Source organism: Neoarius graeffei, chromosome 11, assembly GCF_027579695.1.
Source record: "Neoarius graeffei isolate fNeoGra1 chromosome 11, fNeoGra1.pri, whole genome shotgun sequence".
In the NCBI taxonomy this organism is placed as follows: Eukaryota; Metazoa; Chordata; class Actinopteri; order Siluriformes; family Ariidae; genus Neoarius; species Neoarius graeffei.
The window spans coordinates 25,634,947-25,659,146 of NC_083579.1; the positions used below are offsets into that span (position 1 = coordinate 25,634,947).

The 24,200-nt window shown below is 39.3% G+C and overlaps 1 protein-coding gene across 3 annotated transcripts in view; it reads right to left on the reverse strand.

Moving 5' to 3' along the window:
- The window catches only part of wdhd1 (WD repeat and HMG-box DNA binding protein 1), a 166,196-nt gene that overhangs the window by 29,431 nt on the left and 112,565 nt on the right, over positions 1-24,200 (reverse strand). For all 3 annotated transcript variants that reach the window (XM_060933658.1, XM_060933657.1, XM_060933656.1), the window contains exons 17-20: positions 19,274-19,388; positions 9,284-9,415; positions 8,797-9,014; positions 1,556-1,692 (exon numbers count right to left, since the gene is read on the reverse strand). In XM_060933658.1, coding sequence (XP_060789641.1) covers positions 1,556-1,692; positions 8,797-9,014; positions 9,284-9,415; positions 19,274-19,388 — 602 coding nt within the window. The remainder of the gene's footprint in view (positions 1-1,555; positions 1,693-8,796; positions 9,015-9,283; positions 9,416-19,273; positions 19,389-24,200) is intronic.

Genomic DNA, 24,200 nt, shown 5'->3' on the forward strand with positions numbered 1-24,200 from the left:
CCAAACCAAAAATTCCTGGAGGATTTATTAAAGTTCCCATAACACTGAATTTACTTGTCCTCTAAAACAGAGGTTCTCAACCTTTTTTGCTTTGAGGCCCACCTATTCATACTCAATGAATCGGGGCAGATTTAAAAAAAAAATAATAATAATAATAAATAAATAAATCCCCAATTATTTTGGCTTATCTATTCTATTAGAATCTAATAATCTATTGTAAAGTGTATTAACGGAATGCAACATCACTCCCTGTTACAGATGGGAGCCCAGGAATTAAAATAAATGCAATAAAAACGAACTGTTTTTAATTGTAGGTATTGTATTTAAAACTGTATGGATGTGCCAGAAGCCAACATCAAACCATGCAGGCGGGTCATTCTCAGTCAAAAGGGATTAATGATCCAAAATGGAGTCTGATCAATTAACACAAGAACTTATTGCCATGTTTGTGTACAGCAAACAAGCAAGTTATTAAAACCAAGAAGTACACTCAAAAGAAGTGGATATAGAAACTACTCAATGGGATAAATCCTTACACATTAACAAAAGTATTTTTCCTATGAGTTGGAAAATTATCCATTCGTTGAGTTCCCTGACATCTCAAACTACCTGGTGCTGCAGACAGGGTTCTACATGGACAAACAGATAAAAACCTGGAAGAGCATGGAGGCATACAATTTTTTATATGTGGCTGAGTAAAAGATCTGGAGATCAGGACACAAGATAGATGGCAGTAAACAGATCTAAGTGCAGGAAGTGTGTTTATTAGCAGGTGTGATATTTCCAAAAACACAAACAAAAGCAAAGCAGAATCAAAAAGCATTTAAACAGCATTATAAACATGGCTCAAAATGTGACCGTGATAATTATGATAATTCACAAAACCTCTAAAAAGCACGGTAGCTCAAGCTGTGCCAGACTCAAGTGCACAAAGACACAACAGTAAAGTGTTCGCCTGCTGTGTGACCACAACTTTTAGCTCACGTGTATATTGCCATGCACTGCCACCAAAATGCCTCATTTTCATCGATAACCCATTGCAAAGCATCACGAGCTGTAGTGTGACCATAGCTTAATGAGGTGGGTGTGACATCGGATACAACCCAGCAATTGTACCCTATTACAAGTAAAAATTAGCTTCAAATTGAAAAAAATATATATTTGCGGTGGGCCGCAAATAATGTGGTCTCTCTTTCAAGGGTGCCATTACTTTTGTCCTAATTGAATGCCTAGTGTTATCTGTTTTCATTTATAGACTTCTTTTGGATTGCATTCTTTCAAGTCATTGATGTAAAAATCTGGGATTCATGAAGCTTCATTAATAGCACAGTCCTTGTGTAAACGCTTATGATTTATAATCTACGAGTAAACTGATTCGTATCCAGTTTGAGTGATTGTGTTATGAAATAAAGAAAGTGAAAAGATCATTAAGTTGCAGTCAGTGTGTTCTAAAGAATACAAAATAATCATCTTTAATTGCCTTTTAAGCCCTATTCGGACTGGGTTAGTTTTACATGCTTCTAACAAACAGTAACAGCATAAGCAGCATACGTACGTGACTTTTTGCTTTCCAGTCCTTCCCCTGCTTCCACCAGCTCTTCCTGTACATCTTCGTCTTCATGCTCTTCATCAAAGTCTTCCTGTGCTGCTCTACTGCTCAAATGTTTGGCGACTTGAATGCCTTGATTAAACCTGTTAACAGATTAAACATCACTCCAATTTCAGTGTGAAAACAGTTTCAATTTTTTTTTTTACATAGAAAATGTGTTTCATGTTTGGAAAACTAATAGTACATGCATGGATTAAAGCAAAAAAAAAAAATCATCTGACTGAAAAAAAAAAAAAAGTTCCATGTCGTTGGCTCCTACCACATCAGCGATGCGTCAAATTTTAAACGCCGTGTTGTCCATTATCCCCTAGGCCCCTACTTATAGTACATTTACATAATTTTAACAATGACTAAAGCTAAGGCAAGACTTGACCATTGTCATTACTGGCTATAAATGATGAAACATCAAGTTTTCAGCGCAAAGTGCAAATTTATTTCAACAATTTCAAAAAGTGCAAGCGCAGTTGAACTTGAACCATGCTTTCAAAAGAGTGGAACAGAAAGAACTTGCAAGAAAAGTAAAGTGAAAGTTCACTTTTTCTGCTTCTTCGCAGTGAAGCCAAAGGCATCTAGTTTTTTGCCATTGCTTCCATAGACTTTTTTTATGGCAAACTACACAAAAGCACACACCTGCCATTTTCATCTTTTTGCACCATGAACTAAATGGCTTGCCATTATCGCCCATTTCATTTAGCCAAGCCCATCTCCACTTATTCTTTACCGTTTTGTCGATGTCTAACACATCTGTGCCTTCATTTAAAAGAAGCGCGTCCATGCTGGCAAAACCGAAAGTAATTTGACATGCTCTAGTGATGGAAATCGAAGGGCCTGTGTCCAGTGGCCTTATACACAGTACTCGAGCTGAGGGGGGGGGGATGTGGGGGGAGGCATCCCCCTTCTGAAATAAAAATCTCAAATCACCCCCCTTATAAAAACGGCCATCCCCCCATCACATCCCTTGTGCCATTTTACCGATTAATGTGGAAATTAGCCTACTATTATTTTAACAAATATTACTACCATTTCAACATTAGAGGCTTCGCGCAGTGATAGCCTACATGTAGCCGGATAAAAAAGACGCATATTTATTTATTCGGTTGCACCTCTCATTCACACATACGGAGGTTTCAGTCACTGAAAACAGCTACTTTTGCAAACTCGGGGCAGAGTGGAGATTTCTGAAAACTCCATCTTCAGACACTCGTGTAAATTGGGAAAACGAAGCAGCAGTGGGCGAGAGGGCGCGCCGCGCGCGCGAATATAATGAGTCATTGGTGTGAATCTTTCACCGAATGCCAATTGTCCCGGTTCTTCATGAAATCGCACGCGCACGCACAAATTCATTCAGTTAACTTTCAAATAACTGTTCTTGTGCACTTGCGACACCGGAGCCACCTTCCTGAATTTTGAGCTTCGGAGTATTCGCTTCTTTATCTATTTAATCAATGAATTTATTTGTCACATACATTAAATTACTAATGTAAACCATTAGTAGCCTATTTAAGCAATCGCTGTTTTCTCCACTGTTTTCCGACCTTTTGTGCTTAGTGAATGAGACACTTCATTACACTCCACTGACCGACTTCCAATTCCGGACTTTTTTGAAAATGTAAAATATAGGCCTACGAGATGTTTTTTTGGGACTTAATTCGCGTTGGTCCTTCACTATTAATTTTTGAGACTGACGAGGCACTAAATACTGTGGAATTATTTTCTCCTTACTATGAAGTTTGGCATCTTAAATAAGTGTCGGGAAATCTTGCAGCCCGACTCTGCAGCCTCCAATGTTTAAGCGAACTGCTGAAACCATAATGTTTAAAGATTAAATCGTAGGCTAATCAAACCAAAGAAAAACACAGCCTTTCCAGAACGTTGTCTGCCAAAGCCTGTTTAACCTACAAAAGGCTTAATAGCATAGATCTTGCTGCGGCTTCAACTTTTTCACCTGATCACCTTTCAATAGGCAAATATCATTATTACTACTACTACAAAAGGCCTAGTATTAGTAGTAGACAAGTAACCTAGTTGCCTAGTAGTCGGACAGCCAAATAGTTTCATCAGTGGCCCACGCCGAGCCTCCCCGGGACTAGACAGTAGTGGAGGCTGTATTTATTTATTTATTCCTATCTAGCGCAACAACTTATTCCTTTGCATATACTCAAACATAGCACAAGAAAGGGTTCAACAACAGACAATCACAGCAGCTTGGTAAAGTTCTAAATCACGTCGGTGTCAGACCTATGGGCCTACCCCCCCCCCTTTTCCCTCGGATCTGCATCACTCTCATTACTGACCTTTAGCGCTCCCAGTTGACGGAAATCCGTCGTAGCGACGGAAAACTTTAATCCATGTACATGTGCCAGGGCCCCAAAATTTGGAAATCGTTACCACTAGGATGGACAAAGGCCATCATACCTTGTTTGAAAGCCCAAATTCTCAGCTTTCCAATGATGTACATTACCGTTCAAAAGTTTGGGGTCACTTTGAAATTTCCTTATTTTTGAAAGAAAAGCACTGTTCTTTTCAATGACGATCACTTTAAACTAATCAGAAATACACTATACATTGCGCTAATGTGGTAAATGACTATTCTAGCTGCAAATGTCTGTTTTTTGGTGCAATATCTACATAGGTGTATAGAGGCCCATTTCCAGCAACTATCACTCCAGTGTTCTAATGGTACAATGTGTTTGCTCATTGCCTCAGAAGGCTAATGGATGATTAGAAAACCCTTGTACAATCATGTTAGCACAGCTGAAAACAGTTGAGCTCTTTAGAGAAGCTATAAAACTGACCTTCCTTTGAGCAGATTGAGTTTCTGGAGCATCACATTTGTGGGGTCGATTAAATGCTCAAAATGGCCAGAAAAAATGTCTTGACTATATTTCTTATTCATTTTACAACTTATGGTGGTAAATAAAAACGTGACTTTTCATGGAAAACACAAAATTGTCTGGGTGACCCCAAACTTTTGAACGGTAGTGTATGATAGACATCTGAGAACAGTAGCTTTTAGAAATTATTAAGCTACAAAGGAAACAAAGTCGAGCCAAAGTCGCAATGTGTGAAAATTTGTTCCAAAAAAGTTTCAACAGTTATAAATGTCCTAGAAAAATAAATTAAACATGTTTTCCTATGTTTTTTATATGAGGAATCCATTTCTGAAATTGATCTCATAATAGGTGAACTTATTGGAAAAATTGAGGTGCAAATTGAAAAAAAGTCAGATTTTTTTCCAAATCCATAGTGTTGCAAACTCTCCTGCATAGACCATATGTTTTTTGCAAAGTGTTATTCTTAGTTTTAAAGGGCAGTTTCTGGGCTTTCTATTGATGTATAGCACTTAAAATAATGCTAATTTGTTCTCATGATATAAGCAAAAATATATATAGACCTACAGTGACAGAACCTGTATGACAACAAACATTTCTCACTTTGTATCTTGCAATCAAAAATAACTAAAAATGATGCACATTGTTTTGAATTATAAATCCGACACAATATCAATGACAACCTTTCATGTAAGGGTGTACTAAACTAGCTGCCCCCTGTGTAGGATTACAGTCAAACCTGCCTGAGCGGTCACCTGGTTTAAGCAGCCACTTGCTTATAACAGCCAGTCTGATTCCCCCTGACCATTTTTACATGCATTTTGGACACCTTGATTAAGCAGCCACCTGCTTTCTGCGGCCAACGGCCAGCCTTTCACGTGCTGAAATAGGTGGTTTACCTGCTAAAACGGCCAGCTAGTAGGTGCTAATCTGCCTCAGAACAGAAAGTTTTATGCTGAGAGGATTGAAAGCACACCTCCAGTAAAGGAATTTCATGCTCCTATGCAAACGCTGAAGACATTCATGTCACTGGAGAAGAAGAAAAAAAATTTGCAGGATAGGGACAAAAGAAATCCTTTTACAAGCAGACAAGATCTTCATGCAAATGATATTGGTGGCTGAAAGCAGGCAAATAAGCCTAAAAGGTGTGTTATGCTACCCATTAGGACCACTTCCATGGGCTCTTGCAACACCTGATGGCAAAATGAGAAAAAAATTGCAAATCTGCCCTTGCCAAGCAACTTAAGAACCCGTGCACTTTGGACAAGCTGCCCACAAAATCAGCTTGCATTATTGATGGCATGGCTTTACTATACAAACTGAAAGGTGATGGCAAAACTGGTGATGGCCTGCTGACTGGTGTTGAAGAGTGGTAACCAAAACAGAACAAGCTACATAGACATAAAGAAACTAAGTGCTGCAATTGGTTCCCAGATTTGTAAAGCACTTCTTGGAATACATGCATACACTGGATGCGACACTGAGTGCTTTTGCAGGTCATGGAAAGTTGTCATCCATCAAACTGCTTCAGAAAAACCAACATTTCTGTGACATGTTTCAAATGCTTGGCGATGACTGGACACCTACTGCTAATCTCTTGGCAAAGTTAGAGCAGTTCACATGCAAGCTTTATGATGCAAAGACAACTGTGACCAGTGTCAATGAGATTACGGTAGGTATGCACTCATGCAAGAAAGGTGTACAGTCCTGGCAGCTCCCATCTTGTTCAGATTCTCTGAGGGCCTCTGCATGCTCTTGCGACAAGGCTTTCGCAGACAGCTTTTCGCAGACAGTTGTAATTTATCGTTGAGGAGGAGTAATAGGCATGCGCGATGTTATTCACCGCCACAACGCAAGGGGGCGCGAAGTCGCGAAATCGCTAGGAGTAGTTGGTGGGTGTGGTTAGTGGAGTGTTTATCCTCCGGTTACTTATAATGACTAGAACTGGAGTCGTATAGATGTACGTACTTCCTCACTTCCTCGATCAGCCGCTCTTCGTGCTGCTCCTTCTTCACTCGTGTTTTTAAAAATGGCGGTAGTGAAAACAAACCAAACCAGGAAAGTAGGGAAGCGGAAGTACGTGTACAGCGGATGTAGAGTGGACCAATCACAGCCCTCTTGTCTGCGACGCTGTCTGCGAGGCTTCGGCGGTGGTCACAATTTTTGGGAGGGGCGCACAGAGCGTCTGCGAAGGGGGGGGGCTACGCAGACGCCATCTGCGACGCCATCTGTGAGGACTGGGTTGTCAGCATAAATTGGCCTTGAGAAAGCATGGCTTAAGGGCCAACTATCAGAGTGCAATATGGAAAAGGTGCTTTGAAAAGAATCCTGAAACACCATCTCCTGTGAGATGAAACACCAGCTCCTGCAAGAGAGACTGCAAACTTCCTAGTTGCCAATGTGCTGTAAACAAGATGGTGTGCACTGACTTGTGTCATCCCAGATCATGTGGTAACAAAAGCATAGATGCTTCTGATGAAGTAACACATGATTCTGACAGCAGTGATGGATCAGATGATTAGGACTAATGATTTGGCTAAGCATTCTGAATACTTTGATTGGTGCAGGACAGAAACAGTTTAATTTTACTTACATAGATATTCTATTGTATCATGTTTAATTTAGTGATATAAGGATTATATTATTAGGTACAACTTGCACACATATTCCAGATATTTCATCTCATTTTCTCTAGCCGCTTTATCCTTCTACAGGGTCGTAGGCAAGCTGGAGCCTATCCCAGCTGACTACGGGCAAAAGGCGGGGTACACCCTGGACAAGTCGCCAGGTCATCGCAGGGCTGACACATAGACACAGACAACCATTCACACTCACATTCACACCTACGGTCAATTTAGAGTCACCAGTTAACCTAACCTGCATGTCTTTGGACTGTGGGGGAAACCGGAGCACCCGGAGGAAACCCACGCGGACACGGGGAGAACATGCAAACTCCACACAGAAAGGCCCTCGCCGGCCACGGGGCTCGAACCCAGGACCTTCTTGCTGTGAGGCGACAGCGCTAACCACTACACCACCGTGCTGCCCCAGATATTTCATATAATATGTTTTTGCTTATTGCATAATACTTGACTGCTTAATTGGTGCCACTATACATGTTTTTTGGGATTTTTTTTTTTTACACTTTTGTAATTTCCAGTTTAAAGGTTGATTGGTGTCATTTTTTTATTTCTAGTATTTAAGGATTTTCAGTGTAAATGTGCAGCTGGACTATAATTTTTCCCATACCTTAAGGCATTACACCATTACATCGACCTTGTGTGTAGTCATATATTTTTGTTACATCTAGCACCCTTAAAAACATTGAAAATAATATGTAGTATAACATTTTAGCTCTTTTTAATTGTAAGACTATAATGAGAAACATTCATTGTGCATTGGTGATGGCAGGTTCTGTCACTGTAGAGTTATTTAGTTTTTTGCTTATATCTTAAGAAGAATTAAAAATTTTCTTAAGGTGCTACACACCGATAGAAAGCCCAGAAAATGAGCTTTAAAATGAAGTATAACACCTAGCAAAAAAGGTAATGTGGTCTATGCAGGAGAGTTTAAAACACTTTGGATTTGAAAAAACCTGACTTTTTTTCAATTTTCACCACAATTTTTCCAATAAAGTTCACCTATTATGATAAAAACAATGTCAGAAATAGATTTCTCATATCAAAAAACATAGTAAAACATGTTTAGGTCATTTTTCTAGGCAATTTATAACTGTTGATACTTTTTGGAACAAATTTTCACACAGTGCAAATTTGACTGAACTTTGTTTCCTTTTTAGCTTAACTTCTAAAATCTACTGTTCTCAGTAGGAAAGCTGAGAATTTGGGCTTTCAAACAAGGTATGATAGCCTTTGTCCTTCCTAGTGGTAACAATTTCACTTCTGGTCCAAGGACTATAATCCTAATTTCCTATAATGAACATGAACAACCATTTTAAAAAGGTGCATTAGGTAAGACTAGGTTAGGTGGATTTGACATTTGAATCGTTTCCACTTATGTTCACAAAGCTCCGGCCCCAGGATCTCAGGGGGCCCATATAGTGTCTATAAAATGACTAACATGAGATGCATCCAAACACAAAAAGCACTCCCGACCAGAAGTTGGCTTTCCAAATGGGTTCCTAAACGTTTGCTAAGCCCACAGCTTAACCTATTGTTCTTTTCAAATCATTGCGTAAATTAAGGAATAAAAAGAAATTGACTGCTGCACCTTTACTCAACCACTTACTTGTGATAGCATGTGCACAAACAGCACTAACTGCAGCCTATCTGACAGTCTAAAAAAATTTTACACATGGCAGATCTGGGAAACAACCAACCTCCATTCTCAGAGTACCTTGCATTTTGTGCCTGGCTGTGATAGGCTGGTTCCTCTTCTGGCTCCGCCTCCTCCTCTAGCTGACTGGCCTTCTCCAGAGCGAGTTCATTGAGCCTCTGAGCAAGAAGCATGCGTCTGGAGCGTGAAGCGTAGCGGATGGCGAGCGGCACCACACTCTGCGTCATCATCTCAGCCAACTCAACACAGCGGAACTCACGCTCCAGCTTACATGATAGCTGATGCACAATAAAACAAAACGCGAAAACTTATCATGCCACTTTTCCACTCAAATCCTTGGAAATACTTGAAATGAATTATGAAAAAGAAAAATTTGCGGTTGTATTAAATATTAAATATCTGCTTGGAGTATTTTCATTTATTGTACAGGGAAAGGACAGGTTTAATAAGAACTGCAAATTAAAACGAAAAGTCATCAGGACAAAGGAAGTTTTCTTTCTGCTTTGCTTAGCTGCTATAATGCAGGTGATAACAGGAACTAACTTACCGCAAACATCTTCATCAGCAGTTCCTGCTGCTCTTTCTCCTGCTGTCTCTGACTCTCCTCATCTGTCTCATAGCCACTGGATGACAGATAGCCAAAGTGGTTATGGAAGAGCACCGAGCGCCAGTACTGCTCCTGTAAATCCCATTCACAAAAACGTCGTAAACATATTGCAAGTAGCTGACTGGATGTTATTCATGCATTCTGGCATTATCAGTAATGCTGTACCCTAAACTTCCATCATTTCCTGCATTAGTTGACAAATCATGAACTTCAGCATTAATACATTGTAAGTTGCATTAAGGAAACAATAATAAAACAAATAAGTTACATTAAATCAGTGGTCGTATCATGAGTAAAATGAAACCAGAATGACGGATAAACATTGAAGCTTATTGCAAAACTTTATGGCATTATCTTGTTTGATTTTATTTTGATAAACTTTTGATATTAAAAGTTCAAATACTGACAGTGCCACAGCCCCACACAGCCATGCCAGGAGTCACAGTCGCACTCCGAAATCGTAGGAATCTGTGAGCTCATGTATGTGAAAGAGGGCAGATAGCAGACTGCAGATAGTGCTTTCCTCTGCAGCATGAGCAGCAGTTCCAAAAGATGCAGTTGTCTAACAGGAAGCATGTGTTAGCATTGACCTTCAGCTGTCACGTGATAGGGGAGAGCTGGCTGCGAATTAGCAAAGATCAAATTGAGGAGGCAATAAATAAATAAATAAATAAAGCTTTGCACACACTCTTCACCTGTAGCCGTTTCAAGAGCAGCAATGCGCTTCTTGAATGTTTTAACCACTTTACAAAAAGCGGCTAGAGATCTGGATAAGGGCCAGTGATTGTTTACTCAGCTCCACTGTCAGCATACTAAAGGAAACCTTAACACTCATAACAGCCATAAAGGATCATTGACCTTGTTCAGATTCTGCTCTGTTTTTATTTTTAGAACTACACAAAATTAAACTAAAAGAAAGGAGAAAAGACTGTTAGTGTCAAACTAGTAACAGAGTGTTCAAAGTCTCTCACAAACGTGTCCACCCTCTTCATTTTCCAAACCTGAAGTCTGTTAAACAAGGCAGCTGAAATGCATTTTTCTTCTGAGCCGCAAAATTAGCAAAACATAGTCTTCATACTATATGCAAAAAAGCTAAAATCAGGCTTCTTTAAAATGGGGGTAACTACAGCCGTTTTGAGGGCAGTGGGAACAATACCAGAGTTGAGGCATGAATTAACCAACAATGCAATTGGTTCACAGATGACTGGAGTATGCCTTGAGTCCAGGGTAGGGGCAGGGTCAAGCTGACATGAGGAGGAGTTAGACTTGGTGATATTAGGGAGAGAAAGGAGTCAACAGTTGTGAAATGAGTGAGTTTAGGGCCCAGAGGAGGAGAATAGGGGAGAGAAATAGACCAGTAGGTTGAAAGCACTGGTAAATTTAGTTAATTTTGTCTTCAAAGAAATTTAAGAAAGCCTGACACTGTTCAGCTATCTTGGAGCAGGCTGCCACAGGAGGTTTGAAAAGTTTATCAACAGCCCTGAAGAGTGTTTTCGGCCTAGACTTAGAACCACTTATGACTGATGAGTAGTAGTTAGAACGGGCAGCATTTAAGGCATCCCTACACTTATGAATGTGCTCAATGTAGAGCAATGAGTGGACAGCAAGACTGGTTTTCTTAAGCAAGCGCTCAAGACATCAGCCAGTGGCCTTCATTACTCTGAGCTCAGGGGTGAACCAGGGACAGGTGTGGGTGGCAGGGACAAGCCTATTCTTTACAGGGGCCAAGTCATCCAGCAATCTAGAAAGAGCGCCATTGTAAACGGTAACCAGGTTGTCAGGGGAGGAGAGCTCATCAAGTAGGTCAAACAAGGATGATGCCTGTATAGAAGCAGCAAAGAAGTTGTGGTTAATAGACCTAATATTCTGGTGGATGACAGATGTTTTCTTAAAGGAGGGAGGAGGAATGGTAGTATGGAAACTGCATGCAATGAGCTTATGATCAGAGATACCAGAGACCGAAACATAATTTAGACCAGTGGAACAAAGCAGGTCAAGAGTGTGAGACTGATTGTGGGTGGGGAAGTCAACATGCTGCGTCAGGTTAAAACAATCCAAAACAGAAATGAACTCAGAGGTGTAAGAACATTTGGTATCGACATGGATGTTAAAGTCACCAAGCATAATTACAGCAGGACAAAGACGTGAGATAACTGTAAGTTCATTCAATTCAGACAAAAAGTTAGCAGATGGTTTAGGGGGCCCATAAACTAACAGTAGCATTAGGGAAGGGGTTGAAACAATCTTTAAAGCAATGTATTCAAAAGATGTCATACTGAATAGTGTTAGTTCTTTAACAGTCAGAGCTGAGCGATACACCACAGCCAACCCACCCCCCTCTCCCTACTGATCTAGGTTTAGATAAGTAGGAATAACCAGGGGGAGTCAGCAAGTTTAAGTGTATGCATTCACCAGGTCATTGCCAGGTTTCTGAGAGACAAAACATGTCCATTTTCTTCTGGAGGATGAGATCATTGATTAATGAGGTTTTATTGGCAATGGATTGTGCATTCAAGTGGGCAATGTTAAATTCATGATTTCCTCTACCAGTGTTCCCGAAAAACTTTCCTTAACATCAGTCATATTGTCTGACGTTGGGCAGATCTATGTCAGACATTTTCAGACCTTGTCAGACAATTTTAGCTTTGTGTAAAATGAATGAAAACAAGCAAGAAAATCAAGGACTATTATTTATTCCACAATGTCCTATTCGACAATGTCCTTTCTAGCACATTGAAACGGTCAGTTACTGATGATATTTTTTGTATCAGTTTATCATTGAACACATCAAAGCTCATTTCTGAATTTCTCAAGCAGATGGTTGTTAGTTTCCTCATCCTGCTCATCAAAGCTCTCATAGCCTGCATCAAGATCAGGCCTCCCAACTCGCCATGCCTCTTGAAAACGACGACATGGCTGCTTCCCCCCCTTCAGAATTAACAGATGTTTTCCTTTTGAAAGAAACTTGTGGTTTGACGGTGTCCGATTTTGCATTTTTTCCAAAAAAAAAAACCAATGCACGCTTTTACCGGCCGCATTCAGCATGGACATTTTGACAGCGAGCAACCAAAAGAGGTAGTAAGGCGACTTTTGATTGGATAAAGGGAGAGGCCTCAATAGACAGACCAATCAGAGCCATCCATACAGTGACCAGGTAAACAAATATGGCACGAATGCATTCGGACAGCATATCGATCGATAACGTATCTTCTCAATGAACCAAGTAGGTCGCTGCGAGAAAACTCTGTGCACCATTGACGTGTATTTAAGGTATGTGAAACCGCGTAGAGACATCGATGCATGGAGTATTAGAACTTTGTTTATTAAGTTGCGATAAATACGATATTTGTGAGTGTTTTCTTCTCACGTTAAATTCAGGCATGTTTTAGATTTGGATGTTTATATTAAATCAGTCCCCCCAGGATTTCGCGGGCCTTTTTTGTGATTGTTGGGGGCTAAAATGTCTGATGTTGCGGGGGGGGGGGGGGGGGGGGGGGGGGGGGGGGGGGTTCCAAAAAATTGCGATGAAAGTTGCTTTTTATTTTAGGTTTTTCTTGCGATTACATTGCGGGAGGAAGTGCAAGTTGCGAGAAATTGTTGCGATTTTCTCTTTTTGTGATTAAAATTGAGTGATATGTTAAATATTAAGTTATTACTGAAAAACTATTGATTAAAAAAAAAAAAAAGACACTGAGAAATGGTCCTATAAACAACTTTACCAATATAAAAGATTACCAGGACTACAAAAATGCAGAAAAATAGGCTTTACTTACCCAAATGCACCTGCTGGTTCAAAAGTTAAAGTGCATAGAACCTCACGGCACAACGTGAAGTTACCTTAAAATATAATATAAATGCCTCAGCTTTCATGTAAGAAAAAAAAACTATTAATACTAGTACTGTGTGCAGGCAGTCTCTCCTGAAGACTAAATTAAACAATAATTATAAACTAATAAAATAAATGGCTCAGGCTTCATAGAAGAAAAAAAACAATTTGAACAGAATCTCACAGTATGATGCTGAAGCTGCCTAAACAATGGAAAATAAAATACCATTTTGGCAAAAATGTTGGCATCCATTAATTTCTTGTATTAAGTAAAAAAATAGTGTAAAGTGCACACAGTCCTTCACTGTAAACACAACACACTTTCAGTAACAGAATTTAAGCCTACATAAACACTGACTCGCACATCATGCAATGTTGCCAGATACTGCTGACGTTTTCCAGCCCAAAATATGTTCGAAACCCTCCAAAATGCACTTGAAACCGCCCAATCTGGCAACACTGCGCACATGCTGCTTCTCTTGAACGTATACACGGAAGTAAGGCGGAAGGTAGTTTGTCGATGTCACCTCAAGACGACGCTAACGATTGGTCAAATTTGCGGGAAAGTTGCGGTGATTGGATATAATTGCAACACCGCCCTGAATTCGCGGGGATTGGTTGAATTTGCGTTGAAGTTGCAAATCGCAACATCGCGAAATCCTGGAGGGTCTGATTAGTAATTACAATAGCTATCGGTCAGGTTGACTGACGTTTATGTTAATTACGTAGGACAACTGAATTTTTCGTCTGTCATGACCGGTGTCCGACGGTATTTCGGGAACACTGCTCTACTGTTTTTTTTTCGGGGATTGACAAGCATAAGTACATAGAGTTGGAATTTGAGCATCATATCTGTAGATAAGTGACGGTCCTCTTTTGGAGTGGTGTATGTAACGTGGGTGAGTGGCATAGGTTATAAGACGCCAAGTCCAGAGGGGCGTGATGGAGTAGTTTGAGATCAGCTGAGGTGTATAAAGGCTGCATTGCCAGATAGTAAAAAGTACACATGCACAGCACAACACCAGACCATGAAAAAGTGGGCTGAGAAGGCTTTAATCCAGACACCAGCAGGACTCATGACAAACACTAGACAGTAGAACTGTCATATACATAACACCACCACGCTAACGCTGCACGTTAGCCAACCAAACTCCTAACTCAACCCAGCAAGAACTACGATCAACGCAAGTTTAATGCGCTTACCACAGAAACACACTGGTGACAACAATGAGGCAAGAGAGTAAAGACACGTTCACCACAAATGTGGTCACTCTGAAGGAAGAGGGCTCATACAGGTGAGAAGCAGGTGTGCTCGGAGATAGACAGTAGTAAACTGGCAAAGCAAGTACACAGTCCAGCAAACATCAGCAATTGCAGTGATTTAGTCCATAGTATCAACAAAAGTTCAGCAAAACGCCAGATAGTAAAGGTGAAAGGAATCCAATAGTGTCCTAGGAGTTCCCCAAACAAAAAACAGTTGCAAGAAACACAAGTGAGTAGCGGCAGCCAGACGCGCACAACATTCACTCAACCCTAGATCGAGAAGTTGAGGATTAAACAAATTCAATCAAAAGTTAGGACTGACAGATCAAGACTCGAGATATAATTCTACAGAAAATCTAGTCACTAATGTTAACATGAACATGTTAGACTAGATCGAATCTAACATTAATATCCTGGACTAATATTAATGATCAATTAAAGCTATTAGTTTTATTATTAGGAGTATTAACTAACATTAGACTCAGGTTAGGAAAACCAATCAGAAGTGTGTCTGTAATATATCAAGCATTGACAGCAAATACAAATTCAACTGATTATGTAAAAGAGAAATGGAAATCAGAACTTGGCATAGAAATCACAGATGAAGATTGGCAAAATATGTGGATTACACACCAAACATCCACCAACTCACAGACATGGAGGGTGTTCTCTTGGAAAAACTTGATAAGATACTTCATTACTCCCATGATAAAGAACAAATACTCCAACACAAATTGCACATGTTGGAGAGAATGTGGTGAATTACAAGCAAACCATGCTCATATCTTTTGGAATTGTCATAAGATATCTGTGTTCTGGGGAATGGTTCATAATACTCTACAAACAATACTAGGATATGATGTTCCTATGAACAGTAAGACACTTTACTTGTGTAATCTAATGGAGGGAAATATCCAAAACGAAGATAAGTATTTAGTTAAAATTCTGCTAACAGCTAGTAAAAAAGCTATAACCAAAAACTGGTGTAAAGTGGACCCACCTACCCAAAATCAATGGCTGGCGATTGTAGAGGAAATCTACATAATGGAAAAGATGACATTTTGTATAAGACTACAAGAGGAGCAAGGAGAACAAAAATGGACAAAATGGACTCTATATAAGGACTCAAACATAGACGGTCATAATGACTTTGGAGAGGAAGACTGAAAATACAATGTGATTCCCCAAGTTTCAGGTTTTTTTTGTTTTTTTTTCTTTTTGTCTTTGTGTATTTTTTTTTTTCTTTTGGTGTGTGATTGTTATTTCTCACTGTTTAATGAAAACATCAATAAAAATTAAAGTTAAAAAAAAACATTAGACTCAGGTTAATGGGCGATAGACAGATGTAAGCGTTGAAGGAATTTATTGAAATGCACACTGGCAAACAGTTCTAAAATCCTTGTGGCATGCACTGCTCGCTCAGAGCAAAAATGCACATGGATGAGAGTGACAGTTCAAAGCAGGCCAAGCGTGAACATGACATGATGAAGCATTGTATTAAACTGAATAAGTAAGAAGGTTTCGATTTACTTACATTATTTTACAAAAAGTAATCTACCTTTCACAGTTGTCCAGTCTGACCAAATTTGCACAATAGATCGTTTATCTACAGTGATGCACACAAAATTGCCCACGATAATTACTGGAGCTCTGCCCTCTTAAAAACATCATCCAAAGTATTTTGCAAGTAAAAAAGTTCTCTTGTGGCATTTAGTCCAGGGCAGCAGAGCAAAACATGCTTGATTGTCAACAATGTCTTACAAAAACGACATGTTTGTGGTTCTTCACCTTTTAAAAGAAAACTGTGGGTGAGTCTTGTATGTCCAATCAGACATCTGGTATATACTACTTGGTCATGTCTATTTTAGAATGGGGATAAAGTGTCTTTTTAATACCAAGGTTAATTTCATGCAATTTGTTTCCAAGGCATTTATCTCACTTAGTCTGCCACATCTCTAAATTATAGGACTCCAGTGCAGGTCTGAGACTGGGATTCTGCATTCATCCTGGACCCCCCCCCAAAAAAAATACCCCACCCCAACACATTGTTTTTGTCGATGTAAAAGCTTGAGTTTGTCTAAAATATTAACATCCAAAGGGTGATGAGTTTTTTGTTTTTTTTTAAAAAGGAGTGCCTGGAGGCATTATCTTGAGTCTGTAAGAATGAACGAGTTCTGTTGTTTAGTGTTGTCTATACTGTACACTCCAGTGCTAAAAGCAAAGCACAAGCCTCAGGTGTAAAACCTGAACTCTGTTCTAAGGTGCGCAGTCAATGATGATTGTATCCAGTTACTACAGCTGCAGAAATAAATCAGTTGTGTGATCACTTCTGTATGATTCCAAATGAACCGTAGGTGCTAAAGAAGGCTAGACTGCAGAGTCTAACTGGCTGTCCTGTGTTGAGCCATGTGCATGTGAAGCGGTTGTTTCATTTCCCCAATGTACAGCTCTGTGCATTCGTCACTGCACTGAATTGCGTACACCATGTTGTCCTGCGTCTGGGTATTCTGTCCTTAGGATGGACCAATTTTTGCCTCAGAGTGTTACTAGGTCTGAAGTGTATGTTAGTGTATGTGAATGTTGTGGTCATAAAGAGCTTACATCACAGGTCTCAGAACATTCCTACAACAGTAGAGGGGAAAGAGAAAGAGCAAAAACACATCAAGGAAGCACTTCAGAAGTGTGGGTATCCCAACTGGGCTTTCGTCAAGACCAGAAAAAGAAACATAATGGACAGTGAAGAAAACAGCAACAAACACAAGAACATTGTCATTCCCTACATTTCTGGACTATCTGAGAAACTCATGAGGATCTTCTACAAACACAACATCCCTGTACACTTCAGACCCAGGAACACTCTGAGGCAGAAACTGGTCCACCTTAAAGTGCATATCACAGGTAAATTCAGGAGCAAGAGCAATGTAATTCTCCTATTTTATATTAAACTTTGGTCAAATATCTGTCACATTTTGCATTTTGTGCAATTTTTTTTACCTTGCGCAATACCAGATAAATTCAGTTGAAATCAAGCCATTGGTCGACCTCTGAAAAAACTTGGCATTTGGATTTCCCGGGAAACATTGATTTTCGTGACGTCACGTGCGGGACGCCTCCCTCTGAATCCTATGTCACCGTTGGTTTGCTTATGAGAAAACGACCTGGTGGTTTTCTGCAAATTTCTTCAACGTTATCGCGTAATTATTAAAATGGTTAACAGATGTATCGTAGGAGGGTGTAGCAACACCAATCTTGATGGGATTAGTACTCATCGTTTTCCAAAAGACCAGACAATGAGAGAGAAATGGGAGCGCTTGGTCTACACAGGTTGTGCACTGAAACCATGCAAGCTCGCGCAGCCTGCTGGCGCTTCCGCAGGTAACGTCAAGAATCTGGCTTCAGACTCCCTTGGGATTTTTCCAGACGCGTTTTGTTATTTTATTTTTTTCTGCTGTAGACAGATGGCCTTGTGCAAAATTACCCTTCTGGATGAGTGTGTAAAGGGGCATACTTTCATTTTTCATGCACAAGGGATACCCCCCCAGGAAAATTTTGAAAAATAAGGCCTTACAAACCACTTTTCCTGCAATCTGAGCTGTAGTAGATTAAAAAAAAAAATCTGTTGTCTTTATATATTTACATGAAAATATGTTTCAAATCAATAGGAGTATTGTTTGAATTCAAAATAAAATCACATTCTACATTCAGGGGTATGGTTATAATTTATGATCAACAAAAATGACAAACTAAATTCACATTAAACTTAAGTTCTATTAATTATCAAAATGTTCATATATTAAATAAAATTTCTTAGGGTGACTGACCTTTTCTCCCTATGTCCTCATTATTTGCATATGATTTCTTCAAAAAGTCTTTTGAAATATTTAAGTTTTCAAAACTGTCAGCATTAATTCAGATTTACTATCATATACATGATAGATGAAAGAGAAACGTATTTTTGAAGAGCAGAGACGATGAACATGTGCAAGTTGCAAGTTTCAATGAAATAGAACGGATGTGGGTACTTTTGTAAGAACTGTTATGATTGGCTATCATGCTCTTGCCATCGATGTTTTGGCCAATTACATTGTAGATAACACGTATTCTACAACGAGACTTAGTGAGACTAAAGATGGCGAAAATGTAAACATGTAACATCGTCGTAGGAATGAATTACACTTGAGTATCATGAAGGAACATACCCCAACCCCCCTCAATAAATGAAAAAAAAAAATTTCTCAACGGATTTGGCATAATATAAAAGGGTCGATTTTTACTCAGAAAAAGTGGAAATCTGCCAAAAAGCGGAAAACTCTCATCCCTGCACTGTTCACACCCGGCCCCCAGGGACCCTAACAACCTACAGGAGGACCAAGAGGGTCAACGACTCATGCGACCTCAACAACTCTCAGAGTTGCTTTTGGTCCACTAGAGGATAAATACCTGAAACTTTCCTCTAGTCAGAAAAAACTGAAGAAACCTTTCAGATGAGAGGTGAAATGTCAAGGATTTCAAGCAAGCCTTCTTTAGCACCTACAGTTTACAATAACCTGGATGACTGAGAACCTTCACAGACATGATACCAAATGAAACTAATCAGTTTAAAGCAAGGAAATGGTCGTGTATCTAATCTCTGCACTAGAACAGAAATAAAAAGTTTCCCATCTGATTTTAAAGAGGACCAGTGTATCCATGTCTGACACACTGCGTACCTGCTCACATCAACCCGACAGGTGCAGACCAGTTTTACAGGAATATCTTTAATTGCAATTCCTTCTCAGCCTCAGCAGTTGACAAAATGGCTGATATTTAAAAAAAAAAAAAAAAAAAAAAAAAAAACACACCTCCATGTGGCCTTTCTCCGTGCTGGTTTGGCAGAAGGGCAGTCTGAAGGGCAGAATGGCCACAGCAGGACGAGGGAGAGTTGGAGGGAAAACAGATCCTTTGCAGGGAATGCACCTGTGCACAGAGAGCAGACCAAACTTAAATTTTAAAACACAGAGCACAACATTTTCCAACAGGCTTTAAACTTTTAAAATGGGTAATGAACTAATTATTGCATCAAGTTCATTTTTTCCTTTTTTAACTTTCCAAACTGTTTATACTTTTCCAGGTTCGGGAAAGGAGTGCCTTTAAATTCTATTTATTAAAAAAAATAATAATAATAAATAAATAAATAAACACACAAGTGGACTTGGGGACAACACTACACTAAAAACTGACTAGATATCTGTAATATTGATTGTTTCATGTTATACTTTGCATATTTATATTCCATGAACTACTAAAAATATCACTCCCAAGTTATTTAGTAAGATTAACTCTAGACTACAACAGAAATTGTTTCACCTAATGGTGACTTTATATTACGAAGAGAAAGCAAATATTTACCAGGCTATGAGCTTCTTTTTATTAACCAAACATTAGGCGGCTACTGTGGTCTGCACAATGGCGAACACTGACATGATGATACTTTACACCAAACTTACATTTCTATTACACCTGGCTTCCAATACAAGGTTTATTCAAAACTAATATGGTAAGATTTTTCCCAGTCCCCCCCCAGTTAAACTAAGCAAACTTGTTTTGGACCTTTTTTGGGCCAGGTGTAAGAGCAACCATAAATCATTCAGTTGAGCAATAATGAACAAATAAAAACTGGCACAAAACATCTATTCTTGAGCAAAAAAATAGGGCTCTCTGGCTGACCTGTATAATCATATCAAACAGGCAAATGCAAAAAAACAAGTGAAAGAGAGGTGAAGGAAACATGAGTAAAACAAATAACATCAAACAACAAACTTGATTTTGGAGATTAACTAAAGCTTCCAATCCAGCAAAGTCACTTTCAGTATGTTCACATGTACACCAATAGCCCATTATTATTCCAAATTATAGTCTATTATTATATAGAGGATATTACACGGTTGCACAAATATATGATTTATCTCCGAGTGGTGAAAATATTCACGAGTGAGTAACGCGAACAGGTGAAAATATTTTTCAGCACATGAAGTTTATCTTCTTATCTTTGCGTCACCGTGTAATGTTCTTTATATTATATGGACACATCCACAAAAAACACCACACGCCACAAGTACAATAGAAGAACTAAAATTTTTGAACCGGTTCGCATTTTGACAACACGTCTAGACAGCGGGAAAACACTGGGAGTGACGTCATCGGAGTGAAATATCAGGAATTATTATACATACGGGCCACTTTTTCCATGGAATAAAAACATGTATTCTATTCCCTTCTAGCAGGTTTATTGATGGCATGCAATACTGTGATATATCGCTTATCCTACATGTATTACCAGAAGTCAACGTTAACTTTTGACATCTTAAATGGTCTCAAAAAAATTTTGCCCCCCCCTTGAATTTCCTTTTGTGCTAAAATTTTGCAGTATGAAAGCAAGCGTTCAAGTACACTGTTCAAGGCAATACTCATGTTTTCTCGGGGTATAATTGAGTTATTTAGACAAAAGTACATATTTATTTTAAAAAACATTTTTTTTAAAAACATTTATTTCTGCAACAAAAAATAATTCCTGAAAACATGAAACATAAATCAACATCATATATGTAAGACTTGCGTACGAGTACATAATATATGTCTTTTTATATACAGTTTAGGACACAAAACACACTTTGTTTTGCTTATAACAATGACTAGCAATATTGCAAAGATGAATTACAAAACTAAAACCATTATAAAACAGGAGTCTGTACTGCAGTACTGTCTTATTCAGTTTGCCATTGCATTTAGGAGGAAATTAAACAACCTATCTTCATCTACATTAGCTTCCTGTGCAGCTTCTGCAAATTGTGGGTGCTGTTCTTCCATTCACCATAGGTGGACTGCCCTCTCAGCACTACTAGTGCATCTCAAAAAATTAGAATACCATGAAAAAGTTCCTTTTTTTTCCATAATTTAATTAAAAAAGGTAAGCTTTCATATATTCTATATTCATTACATGTAAAGTGAAATATTTAAAGCCTTTTTTATTTTAATTTTGATGATTATGGCTTAGGGCGGCACGGTGGTGTAGTGGTTAGCGCTGTCGCCTCACAGCAAGAAGGTCCTGGGTTCGAGCCCTGGGGCCGGCGAGGGCCTTTCTGTGTGGAGTTTGCATGTTCTCCCCGTGTCCGTGTAGGTTTCCTCCGGGTGCTCTGGTTTCCCCCACAGTCCAAAGACATGCAGGTTAGGTTAACTGGTGACTCTAAATTGACCGTAGGTGTGAATGTGAGTGTGAATGGTTGTCTGTGTCTATGTGTCAGCCCTGTGATGACCTGGCGACTTGTCCAGGGTGTACCCCGCCTCTCGCCCGTAGTCAGCTGGGATAGGCTCCAGCTTGCCTGCGACCCTGTAGAAGGATAAAGCGGCTAGAGATAATGAGATGAGATTATGGCTTATAGCTCATGAAAATCAGAAATCCAGTATCTCAAATTATTAGAATATTCCCCAAGATCAATCAAAAAAAGGATTTACAATACAGAAATGTCCAACTTCTGAAAAGTATATTTATTTATACATTCAATACTTGGTTGGGGCTCCTTTACCATGAATTACTGTATCAATGCGGTGTGGCATGGAGGTGATCAGTCTGTGGCACTGCTGAGGTGTTATTGAAGCCCAGGTTGCTTTGATAGTGGCCTTCAGCGTATCTGTATTTTTGGGTCAGGTGTTTCTCATCTTCCTCTTGACAATACCCCATAGATTCTCTATGGGGTTCAGGTCAGGCAAGTTGGCTGGCCAATCAAACACAGTAATATCATGGTCAGCAAACCATTTGGTAGTAGTTTTGGCACTGTGGGTAGGTGCCAAGTCCTGCTGGAAAAGGAAATCAGCATCTCCAAAAAGCTCGTCAGCAGATGGAAGCATGAAGTGCTCTAAAATCTCCTGGTAGATGGCTGTGTTGACTTTGGACTTGATAAAATACAGTGGACCAACACCAGCAGATGACATGGCACCCCAAATCATCACAGACTGTGGAAACTTCACACTGGGCTTCAAACACCTTGGATTCTGTGCCTCTCCACTCTTCCTCCAGACTCTAAAACCGTGATTTCCAAATTAAACGCAAAATGTACTTTCATCTGAAAAGAGGACTTTGGACCACTGAGCAACAGTCCATTTCTTTCTCTCCTTAGCCCAGATAAGACACTTCTGACAGTGTCTCTGGCTCAGGAGTAGCTTGATATTAGGAATGCTAAAGTTGTATCCCCTTTCTTGAAGATGTCTGTTCATGATGGGTCTTGATACACTGACACCAGCCTCAGTCCACTCCTTGTGAAGCTCTCCCAAATTCTTGAATCAACTTTTCTTGACAATCCTCTCCATCCCTGTTGCTTGTGCACCTTTTCCAGCCACCCTTTTCAGCAATGACCTTTTGTGTCTTACCCTCCTTGTGGAGGGCATCAGTGATCATCTTCTGGACAACAGTCAAGTCAGCAGTCTTCCCCATGATTGTGGTTGTGTGTACTGAACTAGACCGAGAGATACACTGTGTTCATACTGTTTTACTCAAACTCGAAATGAAATATTCTAATATTTTGAGATGTTTTTTTTTAATGTTTTTGTACTGTATGCCATACTGATTAAAATTAAAATAGAAAAATGCTTGAAACATTTTAGTTTATGTGTAATGAGTCTATAATAAATAACATTTTCACTTTCTTAAATAACTGATGGAAAATATTGAACTTTTTCACAATATTCTAATTTTTTGAGATGCACTAGTATATGCATCAAGATCCAGGCCCTGTAGAGCAGGGGTTCTCAGCCTTTTCTGCTTTAAAGCGCATATCACGGGTAAATTCAGGAGCAAGATCAATGTAATTCTCCTATTTCATATTAAGCTTTGGTCAAATATCGGTCACATTTTGCATTTTGTGCAATTTTTTTTTTACCTTGCGCAATACCAGATAAATTCAGTTGAAATCAAGCCATTTGAGGAGAACTGGTCCGCCTCTGAAAAAACTTGGCATTTGGATTTCCTGGGAAACATTGATTTTTGTGACGTCACATGCAGGACGCCTCCCTCTGAATCCTACGTCAGCGTTGGTTTGTTTATGAGAAAACGACCTGGTGGTTTTCTGCAAATTTCTTCAACGTTATCACGTAATTATTAAAATGGTTAACAGATGTATCGTAGGAGGGTGTAGCAACATTACATTCTTCATCCAAAGGTGAAGTAACATTGCACTCAGGTGACAATTCCATATTTCAATGTAAAATCGCTAGCTGCTAAACTTGGTCTACACAGGCTGTGCACTGAAACCATGCAAGCTCTCACAGCCTGCTGGCGCTTCCGCAGGTGACGTCACGAATCTGGCTTCAGACTCCCTTGGGATTTTTCCAGATGCGTTTTATTTTATTTTTTTCTGCTGTAGACAGATGACCTTGTGCAAAATTACCCTTCTGGATGAGTGTGTAAAGGGACATTCTTTCATATATTAAAAAAAAAAAAAGAATTTGGTCCAGGATATGCACTTTAAGGCCCACCTATACTTGTAACAAGTTGGGGCCCATTAAAAATGATCCCCAATTATTTTGGCTCATCTATTCTATTAGAATTTAATAAATCTATTGTAAATTTTATTAATGGGATGCAACATCACTCCCTGTTACAGATGGGAACTTAAATAAATGCAATAAAAAATTTTAGATTGTAGGTATTGTATTTAAAACTGTATGGATGTGCCAGAAACCAAACCATGCATGCAGGGCATTCTCACTGAAAAGGGATTAATGATCCAAAAGTGG